The sequence below is a fragment of the Carlito syrichta genome, unplaced genomic scaffold (genome assembly GCF_000164805.1).
Source record: "Carlito syrichta isolate Samal-C Ts95f unplaced genomic scaffold, Tarsius_syrichta-2.0.1 Scaffold136919, whole genome shotgun sequence".
Classification (NCBI taxonomy): Eukaryota; Metazoa; Chordata; class Mammalia; order Primates; family Tarsiidae; genus Carlito; species Carlito syrichta.
In genome coordinates, this window is record NW_007081015.1 from 218,496 (window position 1) to 240,835 (window position 22,340).

At 56.9% G+C, this 22,340-nt stretch overlaps 1 protein-coding gene across 1 annotated transcript in view; it reads left to right on the forward strand.

Annotated features, from left to right (window-relative positions):
- PEAR1 (platelet endothelial aggregation receptor 1) overlaps positions 1 to 17,345 on the forward strand; it is a 21,365-nt gene extending 4,020 nt beyond the window's left edge. The window contains exons 2-23 of the mRNA XM_008049798.2: positions 6,096 to 6,204; positions 6,869 to 6,973; positions 7,313 to 7,413; positions 8,404 to 8,496; positions 8,747 to 8,990; positions 9,718 to 9,835; positions 9,999 to 10,135; positions 10,216 to 10,428; positions 10,732 to 10,906; positions 11,010 to 11,130; positions 12,107 to 12,270; positions 12,360 to 12,462; positions 12,591 to 12,737; positions 12,934 to 13,059; positions 14,799 to 14,927; positions 15,044 to 15,172; positions 15,320 to 15,532; positions 15,752 to 15,840; positions 15,934 to 16,069; positions 16,217 to 16,291; positions 16,385 to 16,633; positions 17,113 to 17,345. Coding sequence (XP_008047989.1) covers positions 6,104 to 6,204; positions 6,869 to 6,973; positions 7,313 to 7,413; positions 8,404 to 8,496; positions 8,747 to 8,990; positions 9,718 to 9,835; positions 9,999 to 10,135; positions 10,216 to 10,428; positions 10,732 to 10,906; positions 11,010 to 11,130; positions 12,107 to 12,270; positions 12,360 to 12,462; positions 12,591 to 12,737; positions 12,934 to 13,059; positions 14,799 to 14,927; positions 15,044 to 15,172; positions 15,320 to 15,532; positions 15,752 to 15,840; positions 15,934 to 16,069; positions 16,217 to 16,291; positions 16,385 to 16,633; positions 17,113 to 17,264 — 3,120 coding nt within the window. The 5' untranslated portion in view covers positions 6,096 to 6,103 and the 3' untranslated portion in view covers positions 17,265 to 17,345. The remainder of the gene's footprint in view (positions 1 to 6,095; positions 6,205 to 6,868; positions 6,974 to 7,312; positions 7,414 to 8,403; positions 8,497 to 8,746; positions 8,991 to 9,717; positions 9,836 to 9,998; positions 10,136 to 10,215; positions 10,429 to 10,731; positions 10,907 to 11,009; positions 11,131 to 12,106; positions 12,271 to 12,359; positions 12,463 to 12,590; positions 12,738 to 12,933; positions 13,060 to 14,798; positions 14,928 to 15,043; positions 15,173 to 15,319; positions 15,533 to 15,751; positions 15,841 to 15,933; positions 16,070 to 16,216; positions 16,292 to 16,384; positions 16,634 to 17,112) is intronic.
- The last annotated feature ends 4,995 nt before the right edge of the window (positions 17,346 to 22,340 follow it).

Below are 22,340 nucleotides of genomic sequence, written 5' to 3' on the forward strand. Positions count from 1 at the left end.
AGTAGCTGGAATTACAGGTGCGTGCTACCACGCCCGGATAGTTTTTGATTTACAGTAGAGATGAGGTCTTGCCAAGTTGCCCAGGCGGGTCTGGAACCCGCGGGCTCAGGCAATCCACTCACCTCAGCCTCCCAAGGTGCGGGATTACAGGCTGAACCACGAGCCCCGCGGTCCCCTTTCTTGTGGGTTGGAGAGCCACAGAGGGTGGTAGAGAGAGGCTGAGGAGAGCTGTAGTTTCTGAAGGCAATCTAGGGGTGGTGATAAGTGAGGTGGACCGGAGGGAGATCTGCTCCCCAGCCTGTGTCACCCATTCTAATCCCACTGTTCCCTCTGGCAGACAGACAGACCTTGGTCGAGTCATTTTTTCTGGGAGCCTCCACTGTCTCACCTGTGAGCAGAGGTGATAATCCCTGACACCTTCCAGGGTGGCAGTGCCATCCTGCACTCAGAGCGAGATAGATGCATGGTGAATCAGAGGGCCTGTAGTTTCCCTGTTTCCTGATGAGTAAACAGCTCAGGCCTCGGACCCTCTAGCTTCTGTTTCCTGAGCCACAGAGAACACAAGGCCGGCCCCTCACCCCTGGCCCCTTCCCGCCGGGCCTCTGGTGCACTCCAGCACGCTTGCAGGCTTCCTGTTCCTCCATCCGGCAGGCATGCCTGGCGTGCCGAGGGCCTGGCTTGGCCGAGTAGAGGAGGGGCTCTTTGTTCACATGTGCAAGCGGGTATGTGTGTGTGTCGAGTGGCGTGTGGAGCACGGCCTCCTCGGCTGCTGGGGTGGCTCTCCACATGGGGAGGGAAGGGAATGGCCTTTGGACTGGGATCTCACCGCTGAGGGGTGCAGACTAAGTGATCTGCCTCCGTGGCAAAGATAGGTTAGGAAAGGCACAGAGAAACAGACACAGTGACAGGGAGAGACAGAAAGACAAGAGACAAGGCAAGACAACCTTGGCACCAAGTTGAGATGCATGCTTGGCGAGTGGATCATGGCTGGAGTTCAGATTTCCCTCTCTTTTTGAAGGTGGATGCCTTTGTGCAGTGAATGTACCGCACAACCATACATGGCAGGCTTGATGCAGAAAAGGAAGGAGAGAGGCAGAAAGAGAACAAGAAATTGATGGAAGAAGAAGCAGAAGGTCTGGGTGCGGCAGCTCACGCCTATAATCCCAGCACTTTGGGAGGCTGAGGTGAGAGGATTGTCTGAGCCCACCGGTTCAACACTAACCTGGGCAACTTGGTGAGACCTCATCTCTACAATAAGCCAAAAAATTAGCTGGGCGTGGTGGCACGTGCCTGTAATTCCAGCTACTTGGAAGGCTGAGGTGGAAGGATCTCCTGAACCCAGCAGGTCGAGGCTGCAGTGGCCATGAGCATGCCACTGCACTCCAGCCTGGACAACAGAGTGAGACTTCAACTAAAAAAAAAAAAAAAAAGAAAAAAAAAGAAGGAACAAAGAGCAGATAGCAAGAGTTTTTGATGAAGCACAAAAGTCAAAAAGGAAGAGGCAGAAAAAGCCTGGAGGAGCTTGGGAGGCTCTGTTTGTACGTGAACACACACTCACCGAGCAGGGTCTCATCGAGGCTGTGTTCCAGGGCGGTCACTGGAACCCAGTTCCAACCCTTGCTAGACCCTGAAAGATGTGTGCGTGGGGTTGTATTCTTGCATTCTACAGATGGAGGATCAGAGGGCTTAAGTGACATAACTGAGGCCACACAGCCTGTAAGTGACAGAGATAGGAGGTCTGGAACCTTTGGACTCTACAGTAGGAAGTGGGGAGAAACAGAAGGGGGAGGACAGTGGGACCATGTAAGTAGCTGCAGCTGGCGGTCGTTCGGGTGAGGCTGGGAAGCAGAGCCTGACCTCCGCCTCATAGCCTCCTCTGGCTGAAGATGCACCTGGCGGGCGGCCCACCGTTCTGGGGATCAGGTTCTCGGGGAGCCTGGCCCCCTCCCACCCCTACTTCCTTTCCCTTTGTCAGCATTTGCGGCCTCGTTCCCGAATCATCCTGGGGGTTCTTCAGAAAAAAGCAAGAAAGCATTTTTCCTGGAATTGATACTCAAAGAGCACGACAGCACACAGGGGAGGGGGTGGGGCTGCACTGGGCACGGGAAGGGGAGTGGGCCTGAGGATGGCCACGGAGACAACGAGCACCAACTGGGCGTAGCATGCACTGGCTCTGAGCACTCCATTCATATTAACTCACTTAACTCACACCGTGACCCTACAAAGGTGGTCGACTTGGTTTCATAGACAGGGACCCGAGAGCTGGGATTCACACCTTGAGTTGAACTCAGGCAGGGCTGGGGGCTGCAGAGCTCAAGGGAAGTCCCAGGCAATACGACTTCCAGAGAAGCTGGAAGGGCATCAGGCGGTGGGGAAGTCCCTTCTGCTGTCTTGCTTCCATCAGCCCCACTTTCTGCTCTCTACAGAAACGGAAGACCTTCCGTCTACCAGAAACTCTAGCCCCACTGTGCCCTACCCCCACACTCCTCTCCTTCCACCTAGGAGGGGGAAGGGGCCCCCACCAGAGGGATCCAGCGGGGCTTGAGCTTGGAGAAGGGGGGGCAAGCCAGGCTGGGCCCTGTGTGGGCTTTGTGGGGGGGCACTGGGATCTGGGCCTGGCCAGGAGCCCGGCTGATTTGCATCTCGAGGTGGAGGAGAGAGAAGTGTCAGCTCATTCTTGACTGTAAACACATCTTGTTCCCACGCTTCCCTAGTCCTTTCTCCTGTCCAACCCCCTGCCAGCTCCCCGCCCCCATAGCTAAGGCTTAAGAAGAAGATGCAGAGCCCCGGGCTTCCTGTCTGGGCTCAGGAATGGCTGGAATCATGCCTCTGCCGGCAGCCTGGGTTTGGGACCCAGCTCTGACGCTACTGGCTGTGTGGCCCTGGGCAGGTTTCTTACCCTCTCTTGTGCCTGTTTCCTCATCTCTAATGTGGACCCTAACACCTACCATGGTGGATTAGTGCAAGCTCCGGATGAGATGATCTGTGTAACTCACTCAGCACCCTGCGTGTCCCCACACAGTGGACGATGCAGGGGACCACATTGTTATTCTTGTGGGGAGGATCCCTGGACTAGAGGCCTGGAGGATGGTGGCTGAGCAGGGGCTCAGGATGGAGCTTTGTGTGAGGGGAAGTGAGCTTGCAGTGGGGAGTTGGGGTCCGCCTCAGGAGTGCACTGTGGGTCCCAGTGCAGGGAGCCAGGAGTTGTTTGATGAAACCCCTTGAGGGGTCTGTGTAATCACTTGACGCCCAATGCTACTGGACCAGAAGGGGCTAGGGAGTGTGGCCCAGGGCCGCCGTGCTCCTTGGGGACAAAGGCTCAGAAGAGGACAAGCCTGGGAGGCCAGGGCTCCTGGTCTGGCCTGTGTTCCTGCTCAGGGGCTGAGAATGGCCAGGCCAAGCCCTTCCTCTCTCTGCCAGCACCTCCGTCTCCTCCCTATAAGCCACCCACTGGTCTCCCCAGCCCCATCCTGGCCTCCAGCCCCTGCACTGACCAGCTGATGCCTCCTGCGCACTCCAGCCCAACCCAAGGGCCTCTGGGGACAGGGAACCTGCCACCCTCCAGCAAGCTGGCCTCCCAGACAGCCAGAGGGGGATTCGAGTCAGCCCCTCCTCACACCCTCCTCCAAGTCCCTCTCAAAGCCCCCAAGTGAACCATTTCCTCCAGGACTAGGTTGGGAGGAGGTGATGAGGACATTCCCTCTTACTCAGGGCCAGGCCGGGTGGGGCCCATGGGAATGGGAGGAAGAACCTTCTCTGGGCTCAGCAATGGCTTGACTTCAGGGCTCCTCCTCCTTGTGCCCAAATTCAAGTCCTTCCTGTTACAGGTTTTGTCCACCCTCTCTCCCCCCACCCCATGCCACAGGCGCTGGGGACAGATCCAGGGCAGGAGGAAACCTGGGGAGTCCCATGTGGCTCGGGAGACGAGGCTCACCCAGGGAACACGGGTGATGGTCCTAGCTTCAGACAGGCCAAGCTTCAGTCTGAGGATGGGGGTCCAGGCCTGGATGGGGCTGGGGGTCTGGGAGGAGGGACGCATAGGACGACTGAGAGAGAAGACGGGGCGTGTGGAGGGCTCAGGGTCCCACCATGGCCTTGGTTACCGAGCACACTCGAGGGAGGCTGGGGCCTGGCAGAGCGGGTGCTGGAGATGGGCACCGGGCCTGGGAAGATGGCTAGAGCAGGGTGGGGCGGGAGACCTGGGAGAAGGGAAGAGTCTGGGAGCAGGGATGGGTAGGAGCGATGGGTGGCTGGGACAGACTGTGGGGAGCATCGGGAGGACTCTCTCCCCTCAGAGCGGCTGCGGCGTCAGCTCAGGCAACAAGCGCCAGAAAGAGGCTTCTGGCCCTGTCCCCACTCCCCATCTCACCCACTGTGTTCAGGTGGGAGGGAGGACAGAGCCACCCACGATCATGCTCCCTGCTGTCCCCCATCCCAGCCAGGCTCTGTTTCCTGTTTTCAGGCTCCATATCCTGTGCGCCGGGATCCCCAGGACATTCTCTGACCCCCAGGCCCCATCTGGTGAGTTGCTTGGGGACTGAGGACTGGGGAGAGGGAGCACGGAGGGAGCTTGAGGCGAGACTCGTGTTCAGGGGGTGTGCTGGGGGCAGGGTGGCTCTGCTTCACTTGAGGGGGTGGGTGGGTGAACTGTGCAGTGGGAGGTCAGGCGGGTCAGCCATGGAGGAAAGGGTGCAGATTTGGCCTCCGGAGGGTTAAAGGTGGGGGGGGGGACAGAGCAGGCGAGATGGGGTTAATTCAGGGGCCTCAACCTGGAGAGAGGAGGGGCTGCCCTGATTGAGCTGTGGGGACCCTGGGAGTGTGTGGGTGGGGGATGTGGGGTGGGGCCAGGCAGCAGCATTCCAGATATACCCAGGGGGGTGAGGGGCCAGCAACCGCGACCTTTCTCTCTTCTCTGAAAAATTATAAGCAGATGTGGGCGCCTCGGGGAGGCGTAGCACAGGGGCCAGAGCCAGTGTGGGGAACACTGAACAACACAGAACCTGAACGGGCCACCGGGAGGGGGCACTCCAGGAGTTCAGCCTCAGTCATCTGTGGTCTTGACCCTCTGCCCACCCACTGGGTGAGGCCAGGGGTGGGGAAGATGGAGAGGAGCCCATTTCCAGAGGCTGACAGGGCGGTCTGAGGGGGCAGGAGCTTTTCCTTGGATCCAAGGCCAGGCTGGGGCCTCTTAGGCCGTAGCACCTGGAGTTGGGAGCAGCGGTGTGCTGGCAAAGGGTTAACAACCAGCTCTGTTGGGGGATTGGCCTTGGTTATAGTGTTTGCCAGTCCTCTGGTGCAGATACATGCCCCTCCTCCGCCACCCCTGGTTTCAAGCTACTCACGTGACATCACTGAACGTGGAGCTGGAAAGATGCACACAGTTGGCTCTCTGAGCCTGTGTGAGCTGGCTCCCACACTCCACGGCTGGGAAGTGACCTGGCCTCAGCCCCACACCCACCCCGACCCCATATAGCAGGAAGCCCCTGATGGCATTTCATCAGGCAGATTTGGGCTCTGCCTGCATATATCCAGTGACGGGGAGTGCACTACCCGAGGTGGCTGATTCCATTACTGAACTGGTCTGACTGTTGGAAAGTTCTTCCTCTGAGGGAGTCCACATTGGCTTCTCGCCTAACTTCTCCTCACTGGTTCCAGTTTCACACCTCAGTACAAATATCAGAGTGCTCTGGGTGGGGTGTGGGCTGGAGGTTGGGGCTTCAGAAATTAAAGGGCCAGTGGGTCGCTGCCTCTGGAGGTTGTGGTCAGTGTGCGGGTGAATGGCGCTGCAGGGCCCCGGAAATGGTGGGACAGTCTACCAACAGGGTCAGGGTGCAGAGCAGGAGGGGTGGTGTTTGAGCTAGACCTCGAAAGCCAAGAGCGCCCGGTGCAGAATGAGGGGTGAGCAAAGATTCAGGGCGTGGAAGCACACCACCATCCATGAGCAAGATCTAGGAGCTGGAAACCAGGGCCACCGGCCAGAGGACAAGAGGCGGCAGCCACATCCCTTCTGCGTGCCCACTGCTCAGATCTCCACAGACAGGTCCCCAGGCCACTGGCTGCTGTGCCCGCCTGTGCTGCACCCGGGCCTGTTGCAGGCCTTGGCATGTTGCCCCTGCTGCACCCCCTTCTTCTCCTGGCCTTGGGCCTGAGGCTGGCTGCAAGTCTCAGCCCCAACGATCCCAATGCCTGCAGCTTCTGGGAAAGGTGAGAGGGCCCCCACTGCGCCTGGAGGGTACCAAGCCCTGGCTCCCCAGGGTCCGTATGGGGGCTCCTCTTCCTGGGTCCTTCCCGTGCCTCTCCCCTCCCTTCTGCTTCTGTTTCTTCTCTCTCTGCTTCCCCCTGTGGGCTGCCTATGACCCCGCCCCCTTGTCTCAGTCTCTCTCCTGCCTTCAACCTTGGCCTTTCTCTATCCCCGTCCCTTGGTCCGAGGGGGGCTGGTGGCACAATGCAGCACGGGTGGGAGCTGTTCACTGTGGAACAGGCAGAGAGGCAGGCCCTCGGGGAGCAAAGGGGACAGGGCTGGAAACAAGACCCTGGGCAAATTTAGCCGGAATACTTCAGCCTCTTCCATCAGCAGCACAGATGCCAGTTTGTGCTGGTGTTCCTGGATGGGGCAGGGAGGAGGAGACGGGAGGCTCTGGCCCAATAGAGTGGGCAGGTGCTCTGATGGGGGTGTTGCAGGAACATGTGAATTCTGGGAGAAGTCTCCCAGACTCGAGAGGTGAGGCAGGATGGGGATCCCATCCTAGGCTTGGGGGAAGCAAGCCCAAAAGTTGGCCAAGCCCTCATGCCCCTGCTTGCCGCAGTGCCTGGTGCCAGCTCAGGCCTCTCCCTGCCCTCAGCCCTTGACCCTGTCCCTGTCTTGCAGCTTCACCACTACCACCAAGGAGTCCCATTCCCGGCCCTTCAGCCTGCTCCCCTCAGAGCCCTGCGAGCGGCCCTGGGAGGGCCCCCACACCTGTCCCCAGCCCACGTGAGTGTCTCCCCACACCATGGGCAGGTAGGCTGCCCGAGTCGCGGCCTCAGCCTGGCCCCTGGCCCTCACCCCCATTCCCGAGTTCTTAGAGCCTTGGAGGAGACGTCTGGTCTCAAGGGACTCGTTCCTGGCATGGTGTGCTTCTGTGTGGCTTCTGTGGGGTGCGTGTGAATGCGTGCACGTGTTTGGGGTGTGCACACATGGCGTGTTATGTGCGTGTTTGTGGTTGGGTGGGGAATAGAAGGAAATGTTCGTCCAGTCAGGCCAAACTCAGTGCCACACTGTCGTGAGGGCAGATAGCCGGGGGCACTGAGGGCCACCTTCTGGGCCTCCCAGGGTCGTCTACCGGACCGTGTACCGTCAGGTGGTGAAGACAGACCACCGTCGGCGCCTGCAGTGCTGCCAGGGCTTTTACGAGAGCAATGGCATCTGCGTCCGTGAGTCCAGCGTTGGGCCAGGCATGGGGCAGTGGGCATGGCACGGGGAGGCTCAGCCCATGGGGGGGAAAACTGAGTCCTTCCCTGCCCAGAGTGGGGCCACATATCTGCCTTTTTGGGTTTTCTCCCCCTGTCCCCCTCCCCTGTGCTTTGTCTCCAGGGTCTGGTCAGCACCTTCCACCTCATGACCCTGTCTCCAGCTGGCTCCACATCTCTCCCATCCCCTCTCTCCATGTCTCTGAGCAGTCTCTGTCTCTGCATCTCCATCTGCCCTAGAGCTCTCGTTCTGTCTCTGGGCTGTCTCTGTGTCTCTTGTGGACTTGTGTCTGGGTCTGTCTCTGTCTTCTGTCCCTGTCACTGTCTGTCTCTGACTTGTCACTGTCCAGTCTTTCCTGTCCACGGCCACCTCCAGCACCTGGTGGCCCCGAGACGGGAGCCTGCCCTCTTCCCTCTCCTCGCCCCTCAGCCTTGGCCTGTCACTAGCCCCTGCGGACACTCCTTTCTGGCCTGACCCAACCCCCAGGGTTCACCCCATCCTCTCGCTGGATAGCATCCATGTCCAGCCCCCACCTGAGGCTCTCCCCCCTGCCATTTTCCAAACAAGGTGCTTAGAGGATTTCACAAAAAGGGGCCAGGTGGTGGCTCACACCTGTAATCCCAACACTTTGGGAGGCCGAGGAGGGAGGATTGATTGAGGCCAAGAGTTTGAGACCAGCCTGTGCAACATAGCAAGATCCTGTCTCTAAGAGGAAAATATTTTTTTAAATACAGAATTTCACAAAAGGGGGCCGGGGAGCCCAGAACCTTGGCATCTTGTCAAGTTCTGACCCTACGTTGCTGTCCTCAGTCTTTATCTTAGAGGCAGGATGGGTGCTTGGAGGACTTCAAGTCCCTGGTGTGGGAAGAAGACGGGGTTAAGCTTCACAGACAAAAGAGGGTGGGGGGGCAAGCATGGATTCACCTTCTCACTCATCTCCACCTCTGCCCCAGCGCTCTGTGCCCAGGAGTGTGTCCATGGCCGCTGCGTGGCACCCAGTCAGTGCCAGTGTGTGCCTGGCTGGCGGGGTGAAGACTGCTCCAGTGGTGAGTGGCTGCTGACTCCAGGGAGGGGCCTCTGGTGCCTTCAGGGCCAGAGGGCCCCCACCCCCTGCCGGGGTACAGGTGCTCAGGGCCCAGGGCAGTTGCCCACAGAGCCCCCCGGCAGCCAGCTGCCTTTTCTGGAGATGTGGAAAGGGAGTGGGTGTGGAGGGCTGGGAGACAGAAGCAGGTACTGGCTGCAGGCTGGGGAGGCCCTCGACCCCAGTGACCCCCTTCCACCCTGCTTATCCCACAGAGTGTGCCCCGGGAGTGTGGGGGCCGCAGTGTGACAAGCCCTGCAGCTGCGGCAACAACAGCTCCTGTGATCCCAAGAGTGGGGTCTGTTCTTGCTCCTCTGGCCGGCAGCCCCCGAATTGCCTTCAGCCCTGTGCCCCCGGCCACTATGGTCCTGCTTGCCAATTCAGCTGCCAGTGCCATGGGGCGCCCTGTGATCCCCAGACGGGAGCCTGCTTCTGCCCCCCAGAGAGAACCGGGCCCAGGTGCGTCATGGGGGAAACAGCACTTTAGGGAGGTTGCAGACGCAGGGCCACACAGACACAGGGGAAACGCGGTGACTCAGGCAGGGCCCCACGTGTGGGGATGGGGTCAGGGCCAAGATCCTTGTCTCAGCTCTGCTGCTCCCTAGCTGAGGGACCTTGAGCGAATCACTGACTTTGTGGGCTTTTTTTTCTAACTGTAAAATGGGGACAGTGTTGTCTACTTAGGAGGGATGCTGTGAAGACAACATGAGATAGTGTGTGTGTGAATGCATGTTGTAGACTGAGGCAGAGACAAGGGCCCAGAGAACCTAGTTGCAGGGCAGGGTGCAGGGAGAGCCGGAGGGTCATAGGAGGGAGACGGGGCACTACTAGGAAAGGAGGATTGAGCTCTTCGGAGGACCGTCTGGAGCTGAGTCCTCCAGGACAGAACCACAACAGGCACAGGTGTTGTTCCCTCAGAGGGAACAGCCTGAGCATAGGCGAGCGGGCAGAGCGCAGGGTGCCTGCGAAACAGACATGCCACCCGAGGCTCTTTGCTGCCCCTGCTGGTGCTGAGGTGTCCCTGACATTTCCAGTCCTGGAAGCCTTTGCTTTCTGACTCCTGTGGTCCCCAGCAGAAGGGCAGGTGTGAGTCACCAAGTCCTAGGATCAGGGACCAGCCCTGGGAGGCAAGGGGGGAGGCAGGTCTTGCTTGTTTACACGCTGACCTCACCACTCTGTCCTGCAGCTGTGATGTGTCCTGTCCCCAGGGCACTGCCGGCTTCTGCCCCAGCACCTATCCTTGCCAAAATGGAGGTGTGTTCCAGGTGCCCCAGGGCTCCTGCAGCTGCCCCCCTGGCTGGATGGTATGAAGGGTGGGGCCTGTGGGCATGGAGGGGAGTCTGGGGAGGATTCTGAGGTTGGTTCCTACCGGCGCTCCCAGGAGAGTTCTGTGGGTATGGAGGTGGCAGGGGCCCTGTGGCCACGGGGCTGGGTGCCTGGGGCTCTGGCGACCTCTTACCTCCACAGGGCACCATCTGCTCCCTGCCCTGCCCAGAGGGCTTCCATGGACCCAGTTGCTCCCAGGAATGTCTCTGCCACAACGGCGGCCTCTGCGACCGCTTCACTGGGCAGTGCCGCTGCGCTCCGGGCTACACCGGGGATCGGTGAGGGGCGGCGGCGCGGGCGGGCGCGGCAGGAGGCGGCCGGAGGGGTCGCCGCCAGACTCACTCAGCGGGGCGCCCAGGTGTCGCGAGGAGTGCCCGGTGGGCCGCTTCGGGCAGGACTGCGCCGAGACGTGCGACTGTGACCCTGGCGCCCGCTGCTTCCCGGCCAACGGCGCGTGTCTGTGCGAACACGGCTTCACCGGCGACCGCTGCACCGAGCGCCTCTGCCCCGACGGCCTCTACGGCCTCAGCTGCCAGGCGTCCTGCTCCTGCGACCCAGAGCACAGCCTCAGGTGGGGCGCGGGACACGTGGTCTCGGGTTCAGGAGGTCGATGGGAGGGGTCTTCTGGGCTGAGGCCGAGAGCGCCGGGGGCGTCTCCAAGGGCGGGACGGTGCTACAGAAGGGAGAGGGGAGGGGCCTCGGGGATCGGCGAGGGCCTGGGGCACCCGTATGCGCCCCAACCTCACTTCTGGAATACGCGGGCCCCCCGACGGCCCCTTTGCTCCTGCGATGGCCGGTTCCCACCAGTGGCGGTGGGGGAGACCGGCCTGCGGGGCCCCAGCTAAGGCCGCGCGGCACCCGCCTCCGCCCCCAGCTGCCACCCGATGAACGGGGAGTGCTCGTGCCGGCCGGGCTGGGCCGGCCTCCACTGCAACGAGAGCTGCCCGCGGGACACGCACGGCCCGGGGTGCCAGGAGCACTGTCTCTGCCTGCACGGCGGCGTCTGCCAGGCGGACAGCGGCCTCTGCCGGTGCGCGCCGGGCTACACGGTGAGGCGCGCCGGCGGCGAGGACGGGGCGGGTGCGGGGCTAGGCGAGTGGGGCGGACACCGGCCGGCCCGCCCCGCTCACCTGCCCACCTGTCCACCTTCAGGGCCCTCACTGCGCCAGTCTCTGTCCCCCCGACACTTACGGGGTCAATTGTTCTGCACGCTGCTCGTGCGAAAATGCCATCGCCTGCTCCCCGGTCGACGGCACGTGCGTCTGCAAGGAAGGTAACGGGGTGGAGTCTCCCAGGCGACTTGGGGGCGGGGCCGCGCGAAGAAGGACTGACCGGAGGGTAGGAGCGGGCCAAGGGCAAGGGAGAGGCTACAGGGCAAGGGCGGAGCTTACTGGGCAGCCGCTGGACGGTGGGCAAGTATCCAGGCTACTTCTGCACTGGAATATCCACTTTGCTTGTCTTCAACCACAAAATTCCTACTTGCTCCTAAAGGCCCAGGCCGGAAGTCATCTCCTTGGTGAATGTGCCTCACCCTCAGTGGTACAGAAACACAATGGCAGCGCCTGGAAGGGCCTCTGAGATCCATCCGGGTGGCACGTCAGCAGCCTTTAGCTGAATTCTGATCCAGCTGTGTTTTGTTTGGCCAGCTCTCACTGAAATTTAACAAACTCCCAGTTCCCACTCCTCCCTCTTGCCTTACGCATGATCTGGATAACTCATTTAGTTACCTGAGGGGGCCTATGTAAGCATGTGGGTTTGCTGCCAACCCCTTTCATTTTGCAGAAGAGGCAACCAAGACCCAGAACAGGATGGTGCATTACCGGCAGGCCTTTAGCCTTCTGCTTAAAGTCTTTTTTTTTTTTGAGTTGGGGTTTCACTCTTGCCCAGGCTGAGGTGCAGTGGTACGATCACAGCAGCATCAGCCTCCTGGGCTCAGGTGATCCTTCTGTCTCAGCCTCCTAAGTAGCTGGGACTACAGGTGCACTTGTAGAGACAAGGTATGTTTCCTAGGCTGGTCTCAAAGTTCTGGGCTCAGGTGGTCCTCCCACCTCAGCCTCCCACAGTGCTGGGATTACAGGTGTAAGCCACCATGCCCGGCCACCTTCTGCTCAATACCCAATAGCTTGCACGGTGCCATGGGCACCCCCAGTCCCACGATGGCATAGAACCTGGCACAGCCAACACCCAGTGTGTGCTTACTCAGGAGAGGAGCTGAGTCCCCACGCCAACCTATGAGTCCTCTACTTCAGGTTGGCAGCGTGGCAACTGCTCTGTGCCCTGTCCACCTGGAACCTGGGGCTTCAGCTGCAATGCCAGCTGCCAGTGCGTCCACGAGGCAGTCTGTAGCCCCCAAACCGGAGCCTGTACCTGCACCCCTGGGTGGCGCGGGGCCTACTGCCAGCTGCCCTGCCTGGTGAGTACTCGATAGCCTATCCGTCCGAGGGTCGGGAGGGCAGGGCGTCCCCCAGTTGACTGGCCTGCCCTCCTTTCCACTCCTCCAAGAAGGGGCAGTTTGGTGAAGGTTGTGCCAGTCACTGTGACTGTGACCACGCTGATGGCTGTGACCCTGTTCATGGACTCTGCCGGTGCCAGGCTGGCTGGATGGGTGAGCATCCTAGGGCCCAGGCCTATGTGGAGCTGGGGGGGTGAGTCTCATGGGAAGTGTGTCCAGAAGAGCTCCCATGGAGCAGGAAGGGAACCGGGCCAGGCACGCCCTCTTGCTGTCTCCCACAGGCACCCGCTGCCACCTGCCCTGCCCTGAGGGCTTCTGGGGAGTCAACTGCAGCAACACCTGCACCTGCAAGAACGGGGGCACCTGCCTTCCTGAGAATGGCAACTGTGTGTGTGCACCCGGGTTCCGAGGCCCCTCCTGCCAGAGATGTGAGGCTCCCTACAGCCCCCATACCTGCCAGCAGTAGGGTGCAGTGTGATGCCAGAAGCCCTTGCTCCACCTCCCTTGGGCTCCTCCTCCAACCCTAATCTCCAGGCGAGTGGGAGGGAGGGAGGCAGCTGGAGGGTCGGCGGCTGGTTGAGGGTTAGCCCCTGTCTCCAGTCATTATGCACCCCTCTCCCCCAGCCTGTCAGCCTGGCCGCTATGGCAAACGCTGCGTGCCCTGCAAGTGCACTAACCACTCTTCTTGCCACCCCTCGGACGGGACCTGCTACTGCCTGCCTGGCTGGACGGGCCCTAACTGTTCCCAACGTATGTGGTGGTGGGTGTGTGTGAGCGCATACGTGCACTAAGAGGGCAGGCAGAAGACGGGAGGCCTCTGTTCCCTGGCCCCTGGGTAGAAAAGCCTCAGACCCACCTTGACTCAGTACCCTATCTAACCAATATAAACACATAGTAAACACACATTGAAACATAGGCTGGGTGTGGTGACTGACACCTGTAATCCCAGCATTTTGGGAGGCTGAGGCGGGAGGATCGCTTGAACCCTAGGGTTCGAGACTAGCCAAGGCAACATAGTGAGGCCCTGTCTATACACAAAATTTAAAAAATTAGGCTTGGTGGCATGCACCTGTAATCCTAGCTATTTGGGAGGCTGAGGCGGAAGGATCATCTGAGCCTAGGAGGTCGAGGCTGTAATGAGCCGTGATTGATTGTGCTCCTGCATCCCAACTTGGGTAACAGAGATCCCAAATTTTAAAAAGAAACCAATAAAGCCCCACATATTTACTGTGTATCACCTACGCAATGGCTCCTGTTCTAGGTGCTGAAGATGGAGCAATGAACAGGTCAGGGCAAAAAACAGTTCCTGCCCTTCTGCCTGGGCACTCTGGCTTTCTTCGGGAGTGAGGGAAATCACCAGCTCGGTTTGGGACATGTTCTTTTTTTTTTAAAAAATTTCCATTTATTTTTAATTATATAGAATTAACTAATTCTCTATTTATTTCCAAAAAAGCCAAGTAAGACACATCTCCTGTTTTTGTTTTTGTTTGAGTCAGGGTCTCACTCTGTTACCCAGGTTGGAGTGTAGTGACGTGATCATGGCTCACTGCAGCCTTGACCTCCTGGGCTCAAGTGATCCTCCTGCTTCATTCTCCCAAGTAGCTGGGACAACAGGCACACACTACTATGCCCAACTAATTATTTTTTTGTAAAGAAGAGGTCTCATTATGTTATCCAGGCTGGTCTCAAACTCCTGGGCTCAAACTGCCTTGACCTTCCAAAGTATTGGGATTACAGGTATGAGCCACCATGCCTGGCTTTAAACCAATTTTGAAAAGGTTAAATGAGAGGCTGTCACCATGAAAAAGGCTGGATTGAAACTTACCAGCAGGTGGGTCAAGGAGGGAAGTGGAGTGTTTTCCATGGAATCTGGCAACAACTACTGTTTGATGATTTGCTAGTGTTGGACACAAAAAAATAATGCCTTATGTAGGGTAGGCATTTACTTCTCTTATGTTAAAAAAAAAAAAAAAAAAGTCCAGCTGGGTGCGGTGGCTCACTCCTATAATCCCAGCACTCTGGGAAGCAGAGACCAGAGAATTTCCTGAGCCCAGGGGTTCAAGACCAGCATGGACAACTTGGTGAGACCTCATCTTTACAATAAATCAAAAAGTTAGCCAGGCATGGTGGTGCACACCTGTAGTTCCAGCTACTTGGATGGCTAAGGTGGAAGGATAGCCTGAGCAGGTGGAGGCTGCGGTGGCCGTGAGCATGTTACTGCACTCCAGTCTGGGATATAGAGTGAGACTTCAACTCAGAAAAAAAAAAAAACCCCTAGGCTTAGCCCCCTAGGGAGCCTGGAAGACTTTGGTTGTCTGTACTGGTATGCTATTGTAAAAGGCAGTTAGGCAGTCAGGTCCATATGTTGAGCGGGTTGCTGGGCACCTGGTCTAGAGTTTGGGGAGGGAGAGAGGGATGGATATAAGCATTTGCGAGTGAATTGCCACTGTGTAGATACTGTTCAAAGCTAAGGCCCTTGTCTCCTGTAGCTTGTCCCCCAGGACACTGGGGAGCCAAATGCGCCCAACCTTGCCAGTGTCGCCATGGTGGGACCTGCCACCCCCAGGATGGGAGCTGTGTCTGCCCCCCAGGCTGGACCGGACACCACTGCATGGAAGGTACCAGCAGAAGGGGAACTCCATGCCCCTGCCTCCAACTTGGCCCTGGCCCAGAGAGGAGACTGCAGTCTTCTGGCCCCTCTGATCCCCACCTGTCTCTTTGGCTGTCTCCCCAGGTTGCCCTCTGGGGATGTTCGGTGCCAACTGCTCCCAGCCATGCAAGTGTGGTCCTGGAGAGAAGTGCCATCCAGAGACCGGGGCCTGTGTGTGTCCCCCGGGGCACAGTGGTGCGCCCTGCAGGATGGGTGAGTTTTCAGCTCCCTCCTCCCTGCCCGTTGTCCCCAGGGAATGAGGCCCCATGCCCCTCATGCCACCCCTACCTTCCCTCTGGGCACCTGAAGCTCACCAGCAGAAGCAAGATGCCATTCTGAGTGACCACCTGATCCCAACAGGAAGCCAGGAGCCCTTCACCATGATGCCTACCTCTCCAGTGGCCTATAACTCGCTAGGTGCGGTAGTGGGCATTGCAGTGCTGGGGTCCCTCGTGGTGGCTCTGGTGGCACTGTTCATTGGCTACCGCCATTGGCAAAAAGGCAAGGAGCACCAACACCTGGCAGTGGCCTATAGCAATGGACGGCTGGACGGCTCTGAGTATGTCATGCCAGGTGAGCTGGCACGGAGCATGGGGCACAGACGAGTGGCTGGCTCATAGGTGCAAAGGTGGATGGGTGCTAGGCATGACTCCATGGGAAGACAGGGAGCGGGAGAAGGGAGGAAGGGAGGTCAGAGAGGCCAAGCGACTGACTGATCTCTTGGGACAGAACACCTCGCATGGGCCCCGGGCCTGTCTCTGCACTCACCCCGTGCCTGGGTCTGTCTTGCAGATATCCCTCCGAGCTACAGTCACTACTATTCCAACCCCAGCTACCACACCCTGTCACAGTGCTCTCCTAACCCTCCGCCCCCTAACAAGGTCGGTGCTGGGGGAGGGGCCACCCTGCAGAGGAATGGGGCACACCTGCTTCTCTGGGAAGCCCTGCTCACATGTGGCGCGGTCTCCCATCAGGTTCCAGGCAGTCAGCTCTTTGCCAGCCTGCAGGCCTCTGAGCGGCCCTGTGGTGCCCATGGGCATGACAACCACGCCACCCTGCCTGCAGACTGGAAGCTCCGCCGGGATCTGCCTCCGGGGACTCTCGACAGAGGTAGGTGCCCAGAGGCCAAGGCCGCAGGTGCGTGTGGATGGGAGTGAACTCGTGTGTCTGGAAACGGCGCTCTGGGTCCCAGTTCTAGAGGAGACAGGAACCTGGGGAGGGGCTTAGGGGCCCAATTGCCAGTTGCTTCCTCCCCAGGGAGCAGCCGTCTGGACCGAAGCTACAGCTATAGCTACAGCAACAGTAATGGCCCAGGCCCGTTCTACAGTAAAGGTAAGGGCACAGGGTCACCAAGCGGGGGGGGACTGTGCTGGCTTTGGGGTACCAGTGTCTCCACCGAGCCTGATTTCTTTTGTCCATCCTCAGGGGCCATCTCTGAAGAGGGGCTGGGGGCCAGCGTGGCTTCCCTGAGCAGCGAGAACCCCTATGCCACCATCCGGGACCTGCCCAGCCTGCCAGGGGGCCCCCGGGAGAGCAGCTATGTGGAGATGAAAGGACCCCCATCAGGATCTCCCCCCAGGCAGCCTCATCAGGTCCGGGACAGCCAAAGGCGACGGCACCCCCAGCCGCAGAGAGACAGTGGCACCTATGAGCAGCCCAGCCCCCTGATCCATGGTGAGCTTCCCTCTCCATTGGAGCAGAGGCTGGAGAGAACTAGACGGGGGAGGTAGAGTGAAGACACAGAGGGAGAGGGTGAGGAGGTGGTGTGATGTGGCCGTAGGAGAGAGGCCTTTGGGGTCAGACTTGGGCTCAAACCAGGTGTGATGTTGCGTGGTGTACCCACCTCACAGGACTGAGGTCTTGACATGGGGGCTACACAGCACCTGAATGGGGAAGAGAAGTGAGGAGCCAGGCAGGTGACAAAGTGTCTCCTATCCTGTGAGGTGGGCAGGCTGGGGTGGCTTCTCCCCCACACGGCAGCTGAGGGATTGAGAGGCTTCTGCTTAGAGCCTCACAGCCAGTGGGGTGAACCCACTTCATCCAGGCCCCCTTCCCTTCTCTTTGGGCTGAAGAGTCTAGAGAGGGGAAGAGGGTGGTGGGAGGGGAGGGGAGGGGGCAGAGCGATGCCCCCTCATCCTGTTCCCCGTTTCCAGACCGAGACTCTGTGGGCCTCCAGCCCCCACTGCCTCCAGGGCTGCCCCCCGGCCACTATGACTCACCCAAGAACAGCCACATCCCTGGACATTACGACTTGCCTCCAGTGCGGCATCCGCCGTCGCCCCCACTTCGACGCCAGGACCGTTGAGGAGCCAAGATGGTGTGGCAGACAGAGGCCAGCACATCTGCCTTGCTGTCCAAGGCTGGGGACAGAGCCTGGTGTACCCTGCCAGGAGCAGGGAGGGAACCGGCAGGCCGTGACTGTGAACACGTTGAGCGGAGGACGGGCGTGGAGAGATGGGAGTCTGGCTCCCAGGTTCCATCATGAAGACACTGGGCAGCAGGATGCTTGGTTCCCTCTCTTGGCCCACTGCTCTCTGAGGCCCCGGGGCTCCATGTACATAGACTGGTGGGTCAGATGTTGCTAGCTAACTTTGACCTCAGACTGACTTCAAAAAGGTGTATTGGGTACCTGCTCGGTGCTCGTCTGGGAAGGGCTGTGTGTGTGTGTGTGTGTGTGTGTGTGTGTGTGTGTGTGTGTGTGTGTGTATGTTCAGGGGTGCCAGGCATAGGTTCTGTCCTAGGGCAGTTTAGTTGGGAGGCAGACCCAACCTGATGAACTCCAGCAAAAGCCTCCCTGATTCACCTGGTAAACCCTCCAACCCACTGCTCAATGTCCAAGCTGGTCAGGTTACTCCCTGCCTGAAGGTCTTCATGGATGACTTTTTGCTCTTCAGCCAGCATCAAAACTTCTGAAGGCCCTAAAGATCCTGCTTGCCTTGGTTGTCTGTCTCCAGCCTCACCTCAAACTGTGTTCCTGTCACTCCACTCCAGTTGCACTGCCATGTAGCTCTCACCCACTACACTCCCTCCTGTTACAGGGCCTTTGCCCAACTGGAATGCCCTGCTTCCTCCCTTCACAGGGAGCACCCCGCCCGCACACCTCTTCATAGCACTGAGCGTAGCTGAATTCATTCACCAGGTACCTGCAAAAGGCCTGCAGGGTGCTGGGCACCTATCTAAAGTGTGACAGTCCCCTACATACAAACCTTCAAGTTATGAACTTTAGCAATAGCCTGTTAAATACATAAGATACTATGTAGCTGACTGTGTTAGTTGGGTACCTAGGCTAACTGTTGGACTTAAAACAGATTGGACTTACAAATGCACTTTCAGAATGGAACTTGTTCATATGTTGGGGACCTCTTGTACTTCTTTATGTGATTATTTGATTAATCTCCACCTCCCCCACTAGACTTAAGTCCCTAGACACAGGACTCCTGTGTTTATGCTCATTATTGCCCCCCCCACAGTAGACACTCAATAAATGCTCTCCACATGGCTGAGTAGCCAAGTGGATTAAAGTGCCAGTGACCTTGTGGTAAGTGCTAGGAGACAGTTGATAGACTGTGTAGGTCAAAGCCTCCCCCAGAGAGTGGCGATTCCACAGAGGCTCAAAGGTGGGAGGCTGCCAGGGGTGAGGGTGGGGAGGTGGTGGAGCTGAGTGGGGTGCAAAGCTGGAGGCAGGAGGGGTAGCAGGAGAGAGTGCACAGGTGTACCTTGCTTCATGATGTTTCACAGATGATGTGTCTTGGAAAGATGTGACAACTCTGAGCAGGGCTGTCAGTAGCCATTTTGTCAACAGCATGGCTCACTTTGTGTCTCTGTGTCACATGTTGGTAGTTCCCCCCATATTATGAACTTTTTCATTATTGTCATATTTGTTATTGTGATCTGTGATCAGTGATCTTTGCTATTACTGTCGTAGTTGTTTTGGGGCGCCACAAACCATGCGCATATAACACAGCAAACTTAATTGAATGTTGTGTGTGTTCTGACTGCTCCACTGGCTGGCCATTCCCCGCCCCCTAGGGGCCTCCCTGTTTCCTGAGACACAACAACATAGAAATGAGGCCAGTGAATAACTCTACAATGGCCTCTCAGTGTTCAAGTGAAAGAAAGGGTTGCACGCCTCTTACCTTAAATGAAAAGCTAGAAATAATTAAGCTTAGTGAGGAAGGCCTGGGGAAAACTGATATAGGCTAGGCCTCTTGCACCAGTTAGCCAAACTATGACTGCAAAGGAAAAGTTCTTGAAGGAAGTTAAAAGTGCTACTCAGTGAACTCACCAGTGATAAGAAAGAGGAACAGCCTTGTTGCTGATATGGGGAAAGTTTTAAGGGTCTGGATAGAAGATCAAACTGGCCACAATATTCCCCTGAAAGCCAAAGCTTAACCCAGAGCAAGGCCCTAACTTCACTTCTGTGATGGCTGAGAGGTGAGGAAGCTATAGAAGAAGAGTTCAAAACCTGCAGAGGCTCAGTCACAAGGTTTAAGGAAAGAAGCTGTCTCTATAACATAAAAGTGCAAGGTGAAGCAGCAAGTACTGATGTAGAAGCTGCAGTAAGTTCTCCAGAAGATCCAGCTGAGGTAATTGATGAAGGTGGTAGCAGTAAACAACAGATTTTCAATGTAGACAAAGAAAATGCCATCTAGGACTTTCATAGCTATAGAGGAGAAGTCAATGCCCATCTCCAGAGGCCCAAAGGAGAGGCTGGCTCTCCTGTTAGGGGCTAATACAGCTGATGACTCTAAGTTGAAGCCAGTGCTCACTAACCATTCTGAAAATCCCAGGGCCTTTAAGAATTATACAAATTAGCCGGGCTCCATGGCTCAGCTTGAGGATTGGAGAGAGTGGGGAGGGAGGGACATGGTGAAAATGCTTTTCAGGCTTCTGGGCGGCTGGAGATGTCATTCTTGGAGACGGGGAGGCTTGAAGGAGGAGCAGGTCAGGAGGACCTCCAAAGGTGAGGCCAGCTGGGAGGCCAGACACATGGGTCTGGAGTGAGGAGAGAGGTTAGGGGTGGAGGTGTGACTTGGAGGCTGCTGATGTTCTGGCATAATCCCACTCTGGGAATAAAAGCCATGTAGGGAGGGAGTGCGATGGAGGGGGCTCAGGACCAGGCCGCAGGTGGGTCACGGGGTGGGGAGGGTGTAATCCTGCGCCTTTGGGATGCTGAGGTGAGTGGATTGCCTGAGCCCGTGGGTTCGAGACCGCCTGGGCAACTTGGTGAGACCTCATCTCTACCATAAATCAAAAAATCAGCCGGGCATGGTAGCGCATGCCTGTAATTCCGGCTACTCAGAAGGCTGAGGTGGAAAGATCGCCGGAGCCAAGCAGGTTGAGGCTGCAGTGGCTGGGAGCAGCCACTGTACTCCAGTCTGGGCAACAGAGTGAGGAAAAAAAAAAGAATTATACAAATTCTACTCTGTGCTCTAGAAATGGAGCAACAAACTGGATGACAGCATATCTTTTAACAGCATGGTTTACTGAACATTTTAAACCCACTGTTGAGACCTATTGCTCAGGAAAACAAAAAAGTTCCTTTCTAAACATTATTGCTCATTGTCAATGTACCTGGTCACCCAAGAGCTCTGACAGAGATGTACAAGGAAATTCAATGCTTTCATGTCTGCTAACACAATATCCAGTCTGCTGGCCATGGATCAAAGAGCAATTTTGGTTTTTAAGTCTTATTTAAGAAATACATTTTAGGCCGGGCTTGGTGGCTCAGCCTGTAATCCCAGCACTTCGGGAGGCCAAGGTGAGTGAATTGCCTGAGCCTGTGGGTTCAAGACCTGCCTGGGCAACTTGGCGAGACCTCATTTCTACAATAATAATTTAAAAAATAGCTGAGTGTGGAGGCATGCATCTGTGGTTCCGGCTACTTGGAAGGCTAAGGCGGAAGGATTGCCAGAGCCCAGCAGGTCGACACTGGGGTGGCCGTGAGTGTGCATGCCACTGCACTCCAGCTTGGGCAAAAGAGTGAAACTCCAACTAAAAGAAAAAAAAATTTTATAAGGCTATGGCTGCTGTAGATAGTGATTATCTTATGGATATGGCAAAGTAAATTGAAAATCTGAAAAGGATTCACCATTCTAGATGCCATTAAGGGCATTCATGATTCATGGGAGGAGGTCAGAATATCCACATTACCAGGAGTTTGGAAGAAACTGATTCCAACCCTCATGGGTGACTTTGAGGGGTTCAAGGCTTCAGTGGAGGAAGTAACAGCAGATGTGGTAAAATTGCAAGAGAATTAGAAGTGCGTCCTGAAGATGTAACTGAATGGGCACAGTCTTGACCGGATGAGGAGCTGCTTCTTATGGGTGAGCAAAAAATGTGGTTTCTTGAGATGGAATCTACTCCTTGTGAAGTGGACATTGTTGAAATGACAACAAAGGATTTAGAATATACAATTAAATGATTTGAAAAAGCAACAGTAGGGTTTGAGATGATTGACTCTAATTTTGAAAGAAGTTCTCCTATAGGCAAAATGCTACAGAGAAATAGTTCATGAAAGGAAGAGTCCATTGATACAACAAACCTCATTGTTATCTTATTTTAAAAAACTGCTTACAGCCATCCCAGCCTTCAGCAACCACCTCCCTGATCAGTCAGCAGCCATCAACATGGAAGCAAGACACTCCACCAGCAAAAAGATGACTGCTTGTTAAATGCTTAGTTGATTATTAGCATTTTAGCAATACATTATTTTAAAATTAATGTATGTGGCTTTGTTTTTAGACAATGCTATTATTGCACACTTAATGGACTATAGTATAGTATAAACATAACTTTGATATGCACTGAGAAACCAAAAAAACTTGTGTGACTCGCTCTATTGTGATATTAGCTTTACTGCAGTGGTCTGGAATCGCACCAGCAAAATGTCTGGGAGGTATGCTTTACTCAAGGGGCCCAGCAGGGCAAAACCGCAATTCTAGAGCAGCAGTCAGATGAGGACTTTGAACCCCAGATTTGTAAAGACTGACTCATCTCATCAACTCATTAGCGATTATCCCAGTCCCCGGAGACTTCCAGGAGGCTACATACGTGGGGTCGAGAACAGGAGCCTAGCATCCCGACTGGGTGGGTTTCTCTAGGTCCCTGCCATCAGGCGCTCTCTCCTCAGAGGAACAGCGGGTGGACCCTGGGACTGGACCTGCCCCGACATGTACGCTCTCTTCCTAGCGTCCTCTGCAGTGATGCCTACCACCCCCAGCCCGCCCTGCTCTCCCAGGTTCAATTCCCCGGGGAGACTTTGGATCGCTCTGCGCTCGTCCTATCCCCGCCCTCTCCTCTCTCATCCTGCCACTCATCTCCCGTCAGGTCCTGGGCCGCTCTAGCCCCTCTCCTCCTTAGCACAGGTTAGGCCTGGTCT